Source organism: Peromyscus californicus, unplaced genomic scaffold, assembly GCF_007827085.1.
Source record: "Peromyscus californicus insignis strain IS unplaced genomic scaffold, ASM782708v3 Scaffold_4__1_contigs__length_199733344, whole genome shotgun sequence".
Lineage (NCBI taxonomy): Eukaryota > Metazoa > Chordata > Mammalia > Rodentia > Cricetidae > Peromyscus > Peromyscus californicus.
The window spans coordinates 165,414,276-165,430,164 of record NW_026294562.1 but is presented as its reverse complement, the minus strand read 5'-3'; the positions used below and the strand labels follow the sequence as shown (position 1 = coordinate 165,430,164).

The following is a 15,889-nucleotide window of genomic DNA, read 5'->3' as shown; positions in this document are numbered from 1 at the left end:
GCCCTCTGAATGGGTGAGACAGTTGATTGGCTTGATCTGTTTGGGAGGCATCCAGGCAGTGGGACCAGATCTTGTGCTCATTGCATGAGTTGGCTGTTTGAAACCTGGGGCCTATGCAGGATTGTTTGGCTCGGCCTGGGAGGAGGGGACTAGACCTACCTGGACTGAGTCTACCAGGTTGACCTCAGTCTGTGGGGAAGGCTTTGCCCTGGAGGAGATGGGAATGGGGAGGGGTTGGGGGGAAGGTGAGGGGGACGGGAGGGGGGAGAACAAGGGAATCCGTGGCTGATATGTAGAACTGAATTGTATTACAAAATAAATTAAAATTAAAAAAAAATAATTGCATGTGGTAATATTTTGTATGATCTCTGTAACTTTTATGCACATTTGAAACTATTCTGAAAACTGAATTGTATTAGAAAACACTTTAAATTAAGCCCCATTTCTATGTCCTAGTACTTGTTATTGAGTTTCTTGTTTGGGGTCATGAACTCAGGCTCACAGATGCTGCAGAATGATCTCTGAATGAGTTCCCAATTGCTTAACACAACAACCTTTGACTGGTTGTTACATTTTTTCTTCCAGTCAGTAGTGAGTTTCACAACGAACTGTGGGGTGTTACTGATTTCTTTGCCTGCACTATAAATATTACCCTCACCATTTGGTCGAAGCTGAAAAGGTGGCTAAAGCTGTATCCTAACAGCACCCACAAAGAGCAATTTGTCATGTCAGAGTACCTTTGGTTTGAAGGGATACCTTTCCCTACTGAAGAGTATGAAAAAGAAACAATTGAAGAATCTCGTGATAAGTTTGTGATCAGAGATGAAGACACAGTCTTAGTGACTTACCCTAAATCAGGTAAGAACTGTTAGTGAGAATAATCCTGAAGTGTATGAGGAAGGATAAGGCTTTGATACTCATTCATTTGGGCGATGAGTGACCTGCTCTATATATCTGATGTTTAAAATGTTTTGTGGGCATGGATTGCTGTGTGTGAGTGCATTTTCACTCAGACAAAGAACTCCAGCCTGGTCTGTGTGGGGAGAGGGCTCATCTAGGCCATGGTAGCAATGCCAGTGGATCCTAAGGCAGACTCTGGTATTGTTCTGTCTCTGTGTGGAGGAGAGTGGAAGGGGGAAATGAGGAAAATAAACAGAAGAAATAGCACCAAGGCATAAAGGCATGGATGTAAGAATATGTGGAGGAGAGGATAATGTCAGGTAGAAGAAGAATTACCGTGGACCTTGTCCAGGAAGTGAAAACAGTCTCAAAACTCAAGAACCAAAAAGAAGCATCATGGGCTTTGGGGAGAGTTGTTTGCTGGGTGGCAGAAACAGTGAACACAGGTAAGTTTTAGGTTACTGACACTGACAGTGAAAGAACTTGGAAAAGCCAAGGGCGGTGGAATGCATGAAGAAGATTCATACAATGGCCCAGAGCAGAGAGCTAGAGAAATACCCAAGGACAAGTGAACATGTAAACATAAAAACAAATGTGTGTGGTAAATAGACAGAAGGGGATTTATTCACCTAAAGAGAAGCAGTACTCATACACATACTGCAGCATGGATGCATCTCAATTGCTTTGCATTAAAAGAAAGTAGCCAGTCTCAAGGACAGAGTCCACAATTATACCCCTGTGAAGTATCTGGGAAAGTTGAACTCACAGCACAAGAATGTAGAATGATGATGGCCCAGGACTTGGCACTTTCAGGTGGAGTTTATTGAGCATAGTCTCAGTTTCTCCATGTGAAGCATTGGCAATGTACTGAATGAATATACTTTGTACTTAGAGCATGTGGACATTGTGAACACCACAGGTCTGTGTGCTTGGAAACAGCTGCACTGTAAATTGTACAGGTGTACAATTTTCTTCTTGAGGCTTTTTAACAAGTACTGTTGAAATGAGTGACCATTATGTTTCCTTCTTCAGGAAGTAACTGGCTAATTGAGATTGTCTGCCTGATTCAGACCAAGGGGGATCCCACTTGGATCCAGTCTGTGCCTATCTGGGACCGCTCACCCTGGGTAGAGTCACAATATGGATATCCACTATTAATAAATAACAAAGGACCACGCCTCATCAGCTCCCACCTTCCCTTCCATCTTTTCCCCAAGTCATTCTTCAGTTCCAAGGCCAAGGTCAGTGTCCAGTGGTTGAGAAATCTTTGACCAAATGCTCTTTGAACTTCATCTACGTTGATGGGCCCTGGAGCTCTTGCTGAAATGCACTCGGATTGTGTAGGTTGTGGGTGGGAACATGAGATTCTCATGCACTAAGTGGTGCAGATGTGTGTCCACCTCAGACTACATCAGAGTACCAGATTGTTAAGTACTACACAGTGATCCTGGGCAGATAAATGAGAGAAAGTGAAATATCAACTAGAGCATTCAGGAACTACAGATACAGGTCAAGCAGAGGGCACACTCTAGTGTACAGTGGACATTACTGTTTTGCTGTCATCAAAGTCAAATAGCTAATCTTGATTCTACATAAATCTCGTGAGCAGTGTGTGAATCACCCCAGATAGAGTTGCTCATAGGAAAGCAGCCTGACCAGGCATCAGTGCTCTAATCATGGAGATTGTTCAGCAGTCATGGCTCATCTGTACCCACTGTGTGTTGCTCTATCTAGGTGTCCATTGATGTGATTAGCCACAAGAATCATACACATCACTGATTGAGGATCTCTAGAAGGGATCAGAAATATCCAGGTTCTGACCTATCATAGTTTCTTGTTAGTAAGAAAGTTTTTTGGAAGTCCCTGCACCATGGAGCCTAAACATATTTTATGCTTAAACTGCAAAGACAAACTTAGAAAAATTTCCTCTCTTGAAAATATCATATGGAAGTTGTGACCATTCAGTTAAATGCATGTGCATTACTAGGATTTGACACATACTTAGCTGGGAAAGTTGGGGCCTAAAGAGTTGAATTCTAGAATAATGTCACAAAGAGTGTTGACACAAAATATAAATTTCCTTTTATTAAAAATATTTATTTTTATTTTGTTTCTTTCATTGTTTGTAATTATAATATAATTACATACATCATTCCCCCTTCCTCCCTCCAGGCTTTCCTTCTTTCTCTCTTTCATATTTGTGGTCTCTTTTTTCTTTAATTGTTGTTATATCTGTATATGTATCTATGTACTTCTCAATATTTAAATGCAACCTGCTCAGTCTATAAAATGTTATTGTATGTATGTATGTTTTCAGGGCTGAGCACTGGGAATTGCATAACCAACCAGCTGTTATGCTTTTCCCAGGGAAAGTCTATTTCTCCAACTCTCTGCATATCTGAGTTGCCTGTAGGGCTTTGTGTTCACTATTGTGCAATGACACACTGGCTTTGAGCTCTGCATCATGATTCTTTTGAAAATTATATTTGGTAGTTACAGTTGTGGAAAAGAATTAGTTTCTCATTTTGTAGATAGATTTAGTACAGTACTCATCTTTGAGTATATAAGATGTTCTTTCATAGTGGATGGGTGGTTTTTCACACTGTAAGATATTGATCTTTACAACTAGAGAATCAGTCTTGGATTTTTGTTATTGTTGTTTTGTTTTTTAAAGTATTAGTGGCCTGAGTAATTTTGCTGTTACATGTTTGTAAATGAAATAAAATTATGAAAGAGGATTCTCACTATAGATATTTTGCACTTATGTAAATATTTTGTCAAATAAAAATAATTAATGTTTTTAGAAACCTCATGGAGATTTGATTGACATTTCATATAAATTGTGCAAGTTAAATGGTTTCAAATGACTATGTTGACCTTCATGTACATGTTTTTCTGTTTCAGGTGATCTATTTAATCAGAAATCCCAGAGATGTTCTTGTGTCTGGTTATTTTTTCTGGAGTAAGATGAAATTTGTTAAGACTCCAGAGTCACTGAGAACTTATTTTGAATGGTTCCTCAAAGGAAATGGTGAGTGTCCTATTAAATATAGGGCTTCGGTGAGCCTCAAAGCCATTTTTAATGACAAGGTGATATATAGCTCAGGTTGGTCTTGAACTCTATATAGCCAGGGACAATGTTGAAGCTCTGCTCCTCCTGCATCCACTTCTTGAGTTCTAGTACTAAAAGCATCTACTACCATATTCCGTCAATTTAATACTGGGGCTCACACCCACAAGACCATGTATTTTGTCTAACTTGCTTATGTCCCTAGCCTTTAGTATATTCTTCAGTATATAGTCTTCACTTGATTCCATCTTATCCCTCTATATTCAACAAATCTGTGGTTCTAAATCTCATCACCATTTTGAACCTAATTGTGAAGTCTTCCTGTTTTCACACACCACTGAATAACAGGGCACAGCCACAGCTTGACCCATAACACACCATCCTGGCAACATTTGGAGTAACTGGTCTTTCCAGTACTAAGGTAGGTGTTATAATTTGTGGTATTGAATAAGAAATGCCTCAACTAGACCTTGACATTTGATCACTTGTTTCCCACTTGATGGCACTATTTCAGAAGATTTATGAGGCACAACCTTTCAGGAGGTATGTCACTGAGTGTGGGCTTTGAGAGGTTTTAAATTCTTTTTTTAAATTTATTCATTTATTCTATATCCTGACCAGTTTAGCCTCCCTCCTTTCCTCCAATCCTTCTCCATCCCCAACCCCAAATCCACTCCTCCTCTGTTTCTGTTCAGAAAGGTGCAGGCCTCAGCATGGGTGTCAACAAAGCATGGCGTATCAAGTTCAGGTAGAGCTAAACTCTTCTTGTATTAAGGTTGGACAAGGCAATCCAATAGGAGGAATAGGTCCCTAAAATTCAGCCTAAGAAGTAGGGATGAGCCCCGCTTTCATCACTAGGAGTCCCACAAGCAGAAAAAGCTATACAATTGCCATACATGTGTAGAGGACCTAGGTCAGTTCCATGCATGATCTTTAGATGTCAGTCCAGAGTCTGTGAGCTCCTATGAGCCCATGTCATTTGTTTCTGTTGGTACCTTTGGGATGACCTTGACCTACTTGGCTCATCCAATCCTTCCTCTGACTCTTCAGTAGGATTTCCTGAGCTAGGCCCAGTGCTTGGCTCTGGGTCTCTCTATCTGTTTCTTCAGGTCACTGGATGGAGGCTCTCTGATTACAATGTGGTGAGTTACCACCCTGCTTACAGGAGATGGCCAGTTCAGGCTTCCTATCCACTATTGCTAATAGTCTTAGCTCGAGTCATCCTTGTAGATTCATGGGAGTTTCTCTTACCAGGTTTCTACCTGACCCCAAATGCCTGCCCTCAAGATGTCTCTTTCATTACTCTCCCACTCCAACTATGCCTCCAGCCTAATCTCTCATGTTCCCATCCCAGTCAACCCATCCCTTTGGGCCCTCCTTGTTACCTAGTCTCTATGGGGCTGTTTATTCTAGCATGGTTACCCTTTACTTTACAGCTAATATCCACTCTTGAGTGAGTACATACTATGTTTGTCTTTCTGTGTCTGGGATACCTCACTCAGGATGATTTTTTCTAGTTCCTCCAGTTCCCTCAAATTTCCTGATGTAATTGATTTTAACAGTTGAGCAATACTCCATTGTGGAAATGTACCACATTTCCTTTGTCCATTGTGTGGCTGAGGAGCCCCTAGGCTGTTTCCATGTTCTGGCTATTGTGAAAAACACTGCCATGAACATAGTTGAACAACTGTTCTTATGGAGAGATTGAGCATCCTTTGGGTATATGCCCAAGAGTGGTATCGCTGGGTCTTAAGGTAGATTGATTTTCAGTTTTCTAAGAAACCTCCATATTGATTTCCAAAGTTCCTGTACAAGTCTAGACTAAAACTAGCAGTGGAGGAGTGTTCCCCTAGATCCACATCAAAAGGTTAAGTTCTTAAGTCACTTCCAGCTTCTTGTCTCTGCTTCCAGCTTGTAGTTGAGATGATCTCTCAGCTTCATGCTGCTATAGCCCTGGCTGCCACTTGTTACCATTGCTTCCTTTCTCCCATCATTTATTCATATTCATCTAGAATAATAAGCCAAAATTAAGTTCTCTCTGCTTACTTAAGTTGCCTTTGTTCGTGATGTTTTATCACAGCAACAGAAAACTAACAAAAATGTTGGTCTTCCTACCACACCACTCATTTGTGGATTCTCTTAGTCTTTTTTTCGTTGGCTTCCCATACTTTGTCCTGACTGTCCACCATTTTGTTAAGATGCATCTTTCCAAATATTATAAATCCTATTTTCTTTATTATCTTAAAAGTATTTTCATAGGCATGGATTCTTAACGCTTTGTAAATGTGTTTAACTTTTATTGACTTACAATAATTATATATAATTATTATGACATTTTCATATATATGCAGGTATTTTTCATCAAATTAATGGCCCACCAACCTCTCTTCTGCTGTTCCCACTCTTCCTGATCCTTTTTCTCTTCCCAACTAGCTCTGCTTTCTACTTCCATGTCCCTTTTCTGCATGTGTCTGTTTGTATGCAGTGAGGTCCATTGGGGTTGCTTACTGGAGCACAGAGAAGGAGTCATTTACAGGAACATGGGTATCTCACCAGTAGCTCCAATACTGAAGAAAAATACCTCTCCTTCCACTAGCAACCACTAACTGCCTATAGACCATGGAAGGATGGGGGTCTCATGAGCCCTGCCCCCTAACTACACTTGACTGCTCATAAAGCCACAGGAAAGTGGTGGATACTTGGGAGTACTTTCTCTCTCCTTGACAGAGTATTTTAGGGCCCAATCTTGTGCAGGTCTTGTACAGTAATCCCACCTACTAAGAGTTAAAATGTGCTGTGGCCTTGTCGTGTCTAGAAGATAATATTCCACATAATTCTACCCCATATTTAAGCTTTTACATCATTTCCATACCTTCTTCCTCCATGTTTCTTAAGGCTTCATGGCGGGGTCTAGATCATCTCATTTGGTGAGCACTGAAAAAGACCTTATTCTCAGCATTTTGGCCAATTTTGTGTCTCCAAAACTGCTCACTTCAAGAAGAATCTTTTTTTTCAACCAAGCTGACAGTAGTGATATATAAGGAGAAACATAGCTATTTAGAAGAGAATTTGATGTGTACATCAAGTCCATTCAGCAGAACAACAGTGATAGCTTCAACCCTAGGACCTATTCCCTCCACAGCATGTATATTCAACCACATTGAGTGCACCACATTTGAACTCTTCTCAATCAGAAAATGATTGGTTACCCTGATACCACAATTTCCATTATTGCACTACTGGACATGCCTTGTAAGGCTGGTTGAAGTATCGATCACAGTGTCCACAGCTGAATACCATGACTATTGATGAGAGTCTCCTACTATCAGACTGCACAACACTTTCTGGCTCTATGAGAGCTATTGTGCAGGAAGGCATATTTCAGCCAATTCCCAGCTTGCTTTCTTTATGTATTTTGATAAGAATATGAGGATATGTTTAGAAATAGGGTCTTAACTAGTTTTAGGGGACACTGGCAACAGTGACAATTGCCTATATTATTTGGTTCGTTGGGCCTTTCTAGGCAACAAATCCTAGGGAGGTATCCCACCACTAGCAATGGAGTTTTTATTTAATAACCTATGACTTCTGAGAGCAGTACTGTAGCTTGACTTACACTTTTTAATGAACTTACAAACGAATAAGTTTCCATAAGGCATTGTCATATATTCTTGGATTTGGTTAATTTTTTTTTTGAGAAAGGGTTTCTCTGTGTAGCTTTTTGCCATTCCTGGAACACACTCTGTAGCCTAGGCTGGCCTTTAACTCACAGAGATCCGCCTGTCTCTGCCTCTCTAGTGCTGGGATTTAAGGCATGCACCACCACCCCTGGTGGTTTTGATTAATTTTATTCCTCATCCTCTCACCCCATCTTCACATTAACCCACTCAGTCTCATATTCCCTCCCTTCACATTCATACCATAGATATTCTGGAATTTCTCTTTTCTTAAGGTCTCTTTTTCATGTTCCCCATCTAAGGGCCCTTTCCAGTTTCCTGTACTTATAATGCACTTCAAGTTAAACACACTAAGAACTTGTCTAAGATCCTTATATGACAGAGCACATGCAATGGCTGCCTGTCTATGCTGGGCTTACCTCATTAGGTATATTTTCCAGTTCCATCTATTTTACTGAGAATTTTATAATTTCATCTTTATAGCTGAAGGAAATTTAATTGTGTATATACATTACAATTTCATTATCTACTTTTCAGTTTATGGGCAGGTAGGGTGAACCTGTTTACTAGCTATTGTGAGTAGAGTTGCAATGAACACAGATGTTTGAGTACCTGCATAGTTGTACATATCTAAGTATATAATAGACTATACCTAAATAATTTGAGTATATACCTAAGAATTGATAGCTGGGTCATATGGAAGTTCTCTTTTCAGCTTTTTTTAGTAAACTCCACAGTGATTTTAGTAGGGGTTGTATCAGTTTGCACTCCCACCAACATTTCTCTTTCCCCACATTTTCTTCATAAATTTTAAAAACTAAGCTTTATTATGAAGAAACTTGTAAATAAGTAAAAACAAGATACACCTAAATTAATGAGACTCTAAGCCTATAAACTTGATGGATACAAATTGTATATAAAATACAGTTAGATTTGATATTAAAAAGAGAAGCTGCTAAGAGTCACATTACATGTTATACTTTCAATATCACTTATATTGCACTCAATTTTCCTTCACTAAAACTGAAAATCTGTGACAAATTTATAACTAGAACACTGTAACCTTATATTGTCTCTCAACACTCTCATCCATTATCTGCATCTAGTCCTTTCTCATCCCCTTATATTTGGAGAAAACCAAAATGGCTAAGAAACACTTAACAAAATGTTCAACATCCTTAGCCATCAGGGAAATACAACTTAAAATGACTCTCAGATTCCACTTCAACCTGTCAGAATTGCTAAGATAAAAAACACAAGTAACAGCTCATGATGGAGAGGAGGTAGTGTGAGGGGAATACTCCTCCATTGCTGGTGGGAGTGCAAACTTGTACAGCCACTTTCAAAATCAGTGTGGTGGTTTCTCAGAAAACTGGGAATCAACCAACCCCAAAACCCAACTATGCCACTCTTGGGCACATAGCCAAAGAATGTTCGATCATACAATATGGATATTTGCTCAACTATGTTCATAGCAACTTTATTTGTAATAGATAGAACCTGGAAACCCAGATGTCATCAACCAAGGAATGAATTAAGAAAACATGGAATATTACTTAGCTGCTTAAAACAAGGACACCAGGAAATTTGAAAGCAAATGGATAGAACTAGAAAAAAAAATTATCCCGAGTGAGGTAACACAGACAGAGAAAGACAATCATGGTATGTACTCACTCATATGAGGATATTAGCTATAAAATAAAGGATAATAGTGCTATGATCCACAGACCCAGAAAGACTAGGTAACAAGGAGGATTCATGGTGGGGACACACAGATATCCTTGTGAAAGGGAAAAAGAAGTGATTTTGTGAGTGAACAGGGAACAGGTGGGCATGGGAATGTGAGTGTTCAGGTTGATGTAGGGGATGAAGAGGGAGCGTTCTGAAAGAGACTAAGGAAAGGGGAACATTTTAGGGTCAGGTAAAAACATTGCCAAGAATCTCCAAGGAAGACTCCAACTTAGACTCCTAGCAACAGCAGATATATAGTCTGAACTGTCCATCTCCTGTGACCAGATTGGTGCCTAGCCTAATTGTCATCAGAGAGACTTCATCCAGCAACTGATGGAAACAGATGCAGACCAACAGACAACTATTAGGTGGAGTTCAGCGAACCCTGCAGAAGAGGGGGAGAAAGAATACTTGGAGCTACAAGGGTCAAGGACACCACAAGAATACTCACAGACTCAACCTGGGCTCATAGAGGCTCACAGAGTCTGAAATGCCAACCAGGGTGCCTACATGGGACTGATCTAGACCCTCTGTATATGCTGTTATAGCTTTGTAGATTGGTGCTCTTGTAGGACTTCAAACAGTGAGAACAGGGGCTATCTCCAATTCTTTTACTGGTGTTGAGACCCTACTTCACATGCTGGGTCACCTTGCCCAGCTTTAATTCATGGGGAAGTACTTGGTCTTATTGTGACTTCATATGCCATGTTGATACTCATAAGAGACCTGCCATTTCTTAAACAGAAATGGAGGAGGAGGAATTTGGGAGGGGGTAAGAGAGGGGGGTTCTCCTGGGGGAGATACTGGGAGGAGAGGACACAAGGGAAAACTATGGCTGTAAAGTAAAATAAGTACACAAATACATTTATTTTAAAAAGAAAAGGAAAAAACAATCAAACCATCTTGCAGACCCTCTGGGCAATGACATGCTCCTCTATCAATGGCAGTCTTTTCTCACACCAGTCAAACATGTTCTGTCTCCTATTCCAACCTACTTGTACCACTTTGCTACTCCATCTTTTCCACCTCTGCATCACATATTTATTCATCATAATCGCATTGGGAGCTGAGGTGTGTCATGCAGTATACCCTTTTGCCCAGACAGCTTTACTTGCAAATGTTCATTGCAATGAGCTGTTGGTCTGGTTCAGGGCCTCTGGCTTCTGCTACACCATCAATACTGACTCCTCTAGACTCCTCTCAGATATCCTACTGTTGCTCAGAGTCATGGAGATCCTGTGGCTATGCTTCTGCAGGACTGGCCCTTCCCACCTTCTCTACCAGATCAGAGATACAATAAATGTTGGGGTGAACCAACTCAAAGCCCTAGGTCTGGGTGTCTGTGGTTGCTGAGTTATTCAGCACTGCTCTTTGCTCTGCCTTCTCCTGCCCCAGAGGTGGCAGGCAAGGGGTAGGTCCAGTTCTGATTACTTTTAAGGTTCATTTTATTTTATTTATAGAAGTATTTTTCTTGCATGTATGTGTTTGTTGAATATGTGTCTGGGGCCCAGAGGGGCAGGAAGATTGCATTGTGGGTAGTAGAAATTGAGTCCTGGTTCTCTAAAAGAACAGTGAATGCTTTTAACTGCTCAGCCTTCTCTCCATCCCTACTTGTCTATTTGTTCAAAATGTCATCTTAGTTTAATTTTGGTAGTTTTTAATCTATGCAGATATTCATCCATATGTTTTAGATTTTCCAGTTTAGTGGAATGCTCTTAAGGTAAACCCTAATAATTTTCTGAATTTCACTGGAGATTGTTCTAACGACTTCATTTCATGTCTTACTTTATTAGGTTTGGAATTCATTCTTCTTTTTGGTTAGTTTATCTAAAGTTGGTCAATACGTGAAAGAACCAAATCTGTTTCATTGACTCTGTGGTTTGTTGTGTGGTTGAGCTGTTTTTTGTTTCACTGATTTCATTACTGTCAGTGTTTTCTTTCCAGCTAATGATTTTGGTGTTTGACTTGTTCCTTTTCTACAGCCCTAAGGTGAACCATTAACTAAATTATTAGAATTTCCTTTGATTTCTTAATAGAGGAACACTGACCTTTAAACATCTCTGTTAGGACTGTTTACATCGCATCTCACAGATTAAAGAATGTTGTGTTTAATTTTCATTTTATTGAAGGAGTCTTTCTACTCTTGGATTCTTTAAGAAACCATTCATGACTATGTTGTAAATTGTTTAATCTCCGTGAGTTTGTTTACTTCTAGAGTTTTTCTTGTTTATTTATAGTCATTTTATTGGTGTTGGACAGAATATAAAGAAATATTTCAGTTTCCTATATTTGCTCAGACGTTCTTTGTGTCCTAATATATCTTGGAATTACAACTCCTATCTTCTTTTTTTTTTTTTTTTGTTTTGTTTTGTTTTTCGAGACAGGGTTTCTCTGTGCAGCTTTGCGCCTTTCCTGGGACTCACTTGGTAGCCCAGGCTGGCCTCGAACTCACAGAGATCCACCTGCCTCTGCCTCCCGAGTGCTGGGATTAAAGGCGTGCGCCACCACCGCCCGGCCCTATCTTCTTATTATATTATCTTTGTTCTTATTAGATTTTCCCAAGTCCTCCACCTTACCTTCACACTGTGATTTTTTTCTTTAAAAATATTCTGTTTATTGTGATCTTGTGAGTATGTGTGCATGAGTGTCTGTTTGGGCACACACATCTCACAGAACATTTGTGAGACCCTGAGAACAACTTTGTGGAGTCAGTTGTACTTCTGATTTATGTAGGTTACAGAGACAGTTTGGTCATCGGGTTTATATGATAAGCACTTGGTTTATCCATTATTATTTCACAATGCCACCATTCCCTTTTGTATCTCTATTTGCTTCATTTACTATTTATTAGTTGTGTAGATCACTTGTGCTAATTTCTACTCTTCCTTGTGCAATAAAGTTGTTTTCATAACTTACTTTTCAAAATTATGTCATTAGGGGCTGAAGAGATGCTTTGGTGCTCAAAAGAACTTGGTGCTTTTTAGGGGAGGGGAGTTTGTTTCCCAGTACACACATCAAGTGGCTCACAATTTTCCATAGCTCTAGCCTCAGGGGAAACTGGCACTCTTCTCATCTTTGCAGACACACAAACACACAGACTCACATTCATATGAAAACACACAAATGTATACAAAAAGAAAAAATTAAGATAAATCTTTCAAAATTTATTTCTTTAACTACAAGTTTCTAGGGCTTGCACATTCTCTGAACGCTCATGTGTAACACACACACTCTCTCTCTCTCTCTCTTTCTCCCCTCTCTGTCTCTTTCTCCCTTTCCCACTCCCTCTACCCTTTCCCCACCTCTCTCTCTCTCCTTGATGACTTATTCCTTTCATTCTTTTAATTGTTATTATTAATGATGCCATACAACCTTGATTCATTCATTTGGTTTCACTAAACTGCTTGTTGTATTGATGAGAATCATTCTTCTCAATGTGATACAAAATGCCATTCTTCTCATCTCTGTCTTTGAATCTTTTTGTTTTTATAGGACCAAGATATAGGTATTTACTTGCCTGATAATTGAACATTACTCCCCACAAACACTCAGATCTTGTGGTTGTTTGTCCTTGGATATAGCCACTAGGTCTCATCACTTGATACACATCAATTAAAATGTAACAAAATATAAATATCCAGGCTGATTAGTATGGTGCACGCCTGCAATCACAACATTCATGGGATGGATTCAAGTGAATCAACAGTTCAAGAACACCCTTGTCTACATACCAAGATGGAGGCAGCCTTGTTGAGATATTCTTTAATACCTGCTTCCAAATAAACACTTATCTTTTAAAATGACTTCCAAGGCAGAACCACTGTTCATTATCAGCTACATATATGTCATTAGCTTATTTTTGGTGCTCTCCCTAAAATGCTTTTGGCTTTTTGTTTGTTTTCAGACAGGATCTGTTATATCCCAGATTGGCCACAAATTCTCTATGTACTTGAAAATGACATTGAATCTCTGGTCTTCTCTTGTCTCTCTACCTCCCAAGCTTTACTATTGCACATGTATGCCACATTTGGCTTGACTTTTAGCTTTTCTTTGAATGTGAATAGGTACGTGTGTTTACAATGGTGTGGTTACAAATGTGAGAATGTGGCTGTTCTTGTGCCAAAGCTTGAGTGGGGAAAACAAACAACAACATCAGGTGTTGAACCTTAATTTCTACCTTGTTTGAGGCAGAGTTTCTTTCTTCTTGTTCAGCACTGTGTGTGCCAGCCCAAGCTTCTCGACATTCTTCTTTCTCCAGCTCACATGTCATAAAAGGAGCACTAGGGTAATAAAAAGAGACTGAATCACCATCTTTGAATGGTTCCTGAGGATTCAAACTCAAGCCCTCACACATGCACAGCAAATGCTTTCCACTGAGCCATCACCTGAGCCCAGATTTCAATCTCGTTAAGTGGCTTAATTCTGTCATGTATTGTGCAGTTTATTTCTCCCTACTACTTCTCTGTAGATCATTTACCCCCAGCTTTCAATCAAATTTTAGATTCCTTGAATTCATGAATCCTACTGCTCTGACCCTTGTTTAATTCTTAACTTTAGTCCTGACTTGATTTAGTTAATTTGTCAGATAATGGTGAACAATGCAAATGTGTAAAGGAAGCTGAGAAATATATAGAGAGGCCTAAACCAGGAATAGTGAAGACACTGTGACTCTTGAGAAAACATCACAATAGCCCTAGGAATGTAAATGAAGCTTTGGGGTGTGTATCAGGGTCCTGTGCAGTTTTTCCCTTTGGGGGAGGAGCCAAGTAGACACAGAGTCAATGACACAGACTCTGGGAGAACGTTGAAACAAGCCTGGTTTATTCTGGAAGAGGCACGTCTTACATAACCCTCCACCCCACCCTGGGAGAAGGTCTTAAGAATATGCATCTACTGGTGTGACATGGTTGCCTCTCATTGGTCCAGATCATCTCCAGATCATGTCTCAGCTGCTGTTGCTAAGGCCCTTAGCCAGACTCAGGTTGGTTCTCAGAAAGTATCTTTTTTTTAACTGATTTGGGCCAGCTGGCTCTCAAGCTTATTAGGAATGAGTCATCCCACAGGGGTGAAGGTATAATTCTATGCCTGGAAGGTCTCTAGTAGTCTGCGTTTAGGAGGCTAGGGTATTGAAGAATCACTATTGAGAATTGGTAGAAGCTTAGAAGTAGATGGCAGGGTGAGGAGATCTCCCTTAGAAAGGATTAAGATAGGTCTTTAGACATGATAGTAATATAAAGTCCACCTTGGCCATGCCAAGACCACTCTGGCTTACTGTATTGGTATGATTGCTTTTCCCCCAAACCTGACTCCATCAGTAAAGCCCAAGAGGAGGATGTTTCCATGAGGCATCAGGGGTAAATCTGTGAGATGATGAGTTTACTAATGAACTTGATTTAATCAGCTCATTATCTGTGTGTATGTGTTAAATGTCACATTGTATACTATAAATACTGGTTTGATTTTTCTTAGTAAAGCTGTCTGCCATTTCCAGAAATTATCAGGAAGACCTCACTTTCTTTCTTTATAATCAGTGCTTTCCTCTTCCCTTAACACAGTGATATTTGGATCATGGTTTGAGCACACCCGTGGCTGGCTATCCATGAGAGAAAAGGACAACTTCCTGCTACTGAGCTATGAAGACATGAAAAAGGTAACTGTTACAGCAATCACAAAGTCTCTCACAAACTTTCCCCATGCAGCACCTCATATTCTTCCGTATCCCCATGTTAGTGTTAGGTCAATGAAGAGTCAGTAAAAGTGAGATTATGCCCTATGTCCTGTATTGAGCTGCATCTGACATTTTCTCTGCAGTCTCCTTGTCCATCATCCACAACTTCTTTACCCTACTCCACCCTGGGGTAGGGTGGGGTAGCTCACACTTGCGATATAGGGTTTTTAATCCTGTCTATGCAACACATTCCATACACCTAATAACCCAGTGGTCAGTGGGGAATGGATAAAGCAGTGCCATTCCACTGTTGTTTCCAAATATATGTCATCCCCCCTTGAAGGCAAGAAGAGAGACAAAGGTAGGAAATCCATCTGTGAATCCTGGGAAAGCACAAGTGCTGAAGTCATATGAAAAGCATGAGTGATACAACTGACTAGGCATGTACAGGATGCAGCCAGTCAGGGATGATTGTGTTCTGTGTTCTGCAGTACAGAGGTTTCTCCATGTGGGCTAGAATATACTGGAGATTTTAAAACTCTTAGTAGAGAATATCTGAAATATTTCAACATTCAGTAATGACATATGTCTAAATAAACTCTTAGGCCATATCCTTAGCAGATCATTGCAGGTTTCATTTCATTGAAATGCCCCACAGACAACAACACGTTGAAGTACTGTGTATGTGTCTAAAATATCTCTTATTTTAAAAATTAAAAAAATACATCTTGGCAAGTCATCACAGGACTAAAACTAGCACTGAGAGAGAGAGAGAGAGAGAGAGAGAGAGAGAGAGAGAGAGAGAGAGAGAGAGAGAATCAGGGGAATCAGGGGTTCTAGGTT

General features: G+C 40.0%; 1 protein-coding gene across 1 annotated transcript in view; it reads left to right on the top strand.

The window, feature by feature from the left end:
• The first annotated feature begins 725 nt into the window (after positions 1-725).
• LOC128094668 (probable alcohol sulfotransferase) overlaps positions 726-15,889 on the top strand; it is a 36,304-nt gene continuing 21,140 nt past the window's right edge. The window contains exons 1-4 of the mRNA XM_052713148.1: positions 726-858; positions 1,933-2,141; positions 3,805-3,931; positions 14,934-15,028. Of these exons, the coding sequence (XP_052569108.1) occupies positions 726-858; positions 1,933-2,141; positions 3,805-3,931; positions 14,934-15,028 (564 nt within the window). The remainder of the gene's footprint in view (positions 859-1,932; positions 2,142-3,804; positions 3,932-14,933; positions 15,029-15,889) is intronic.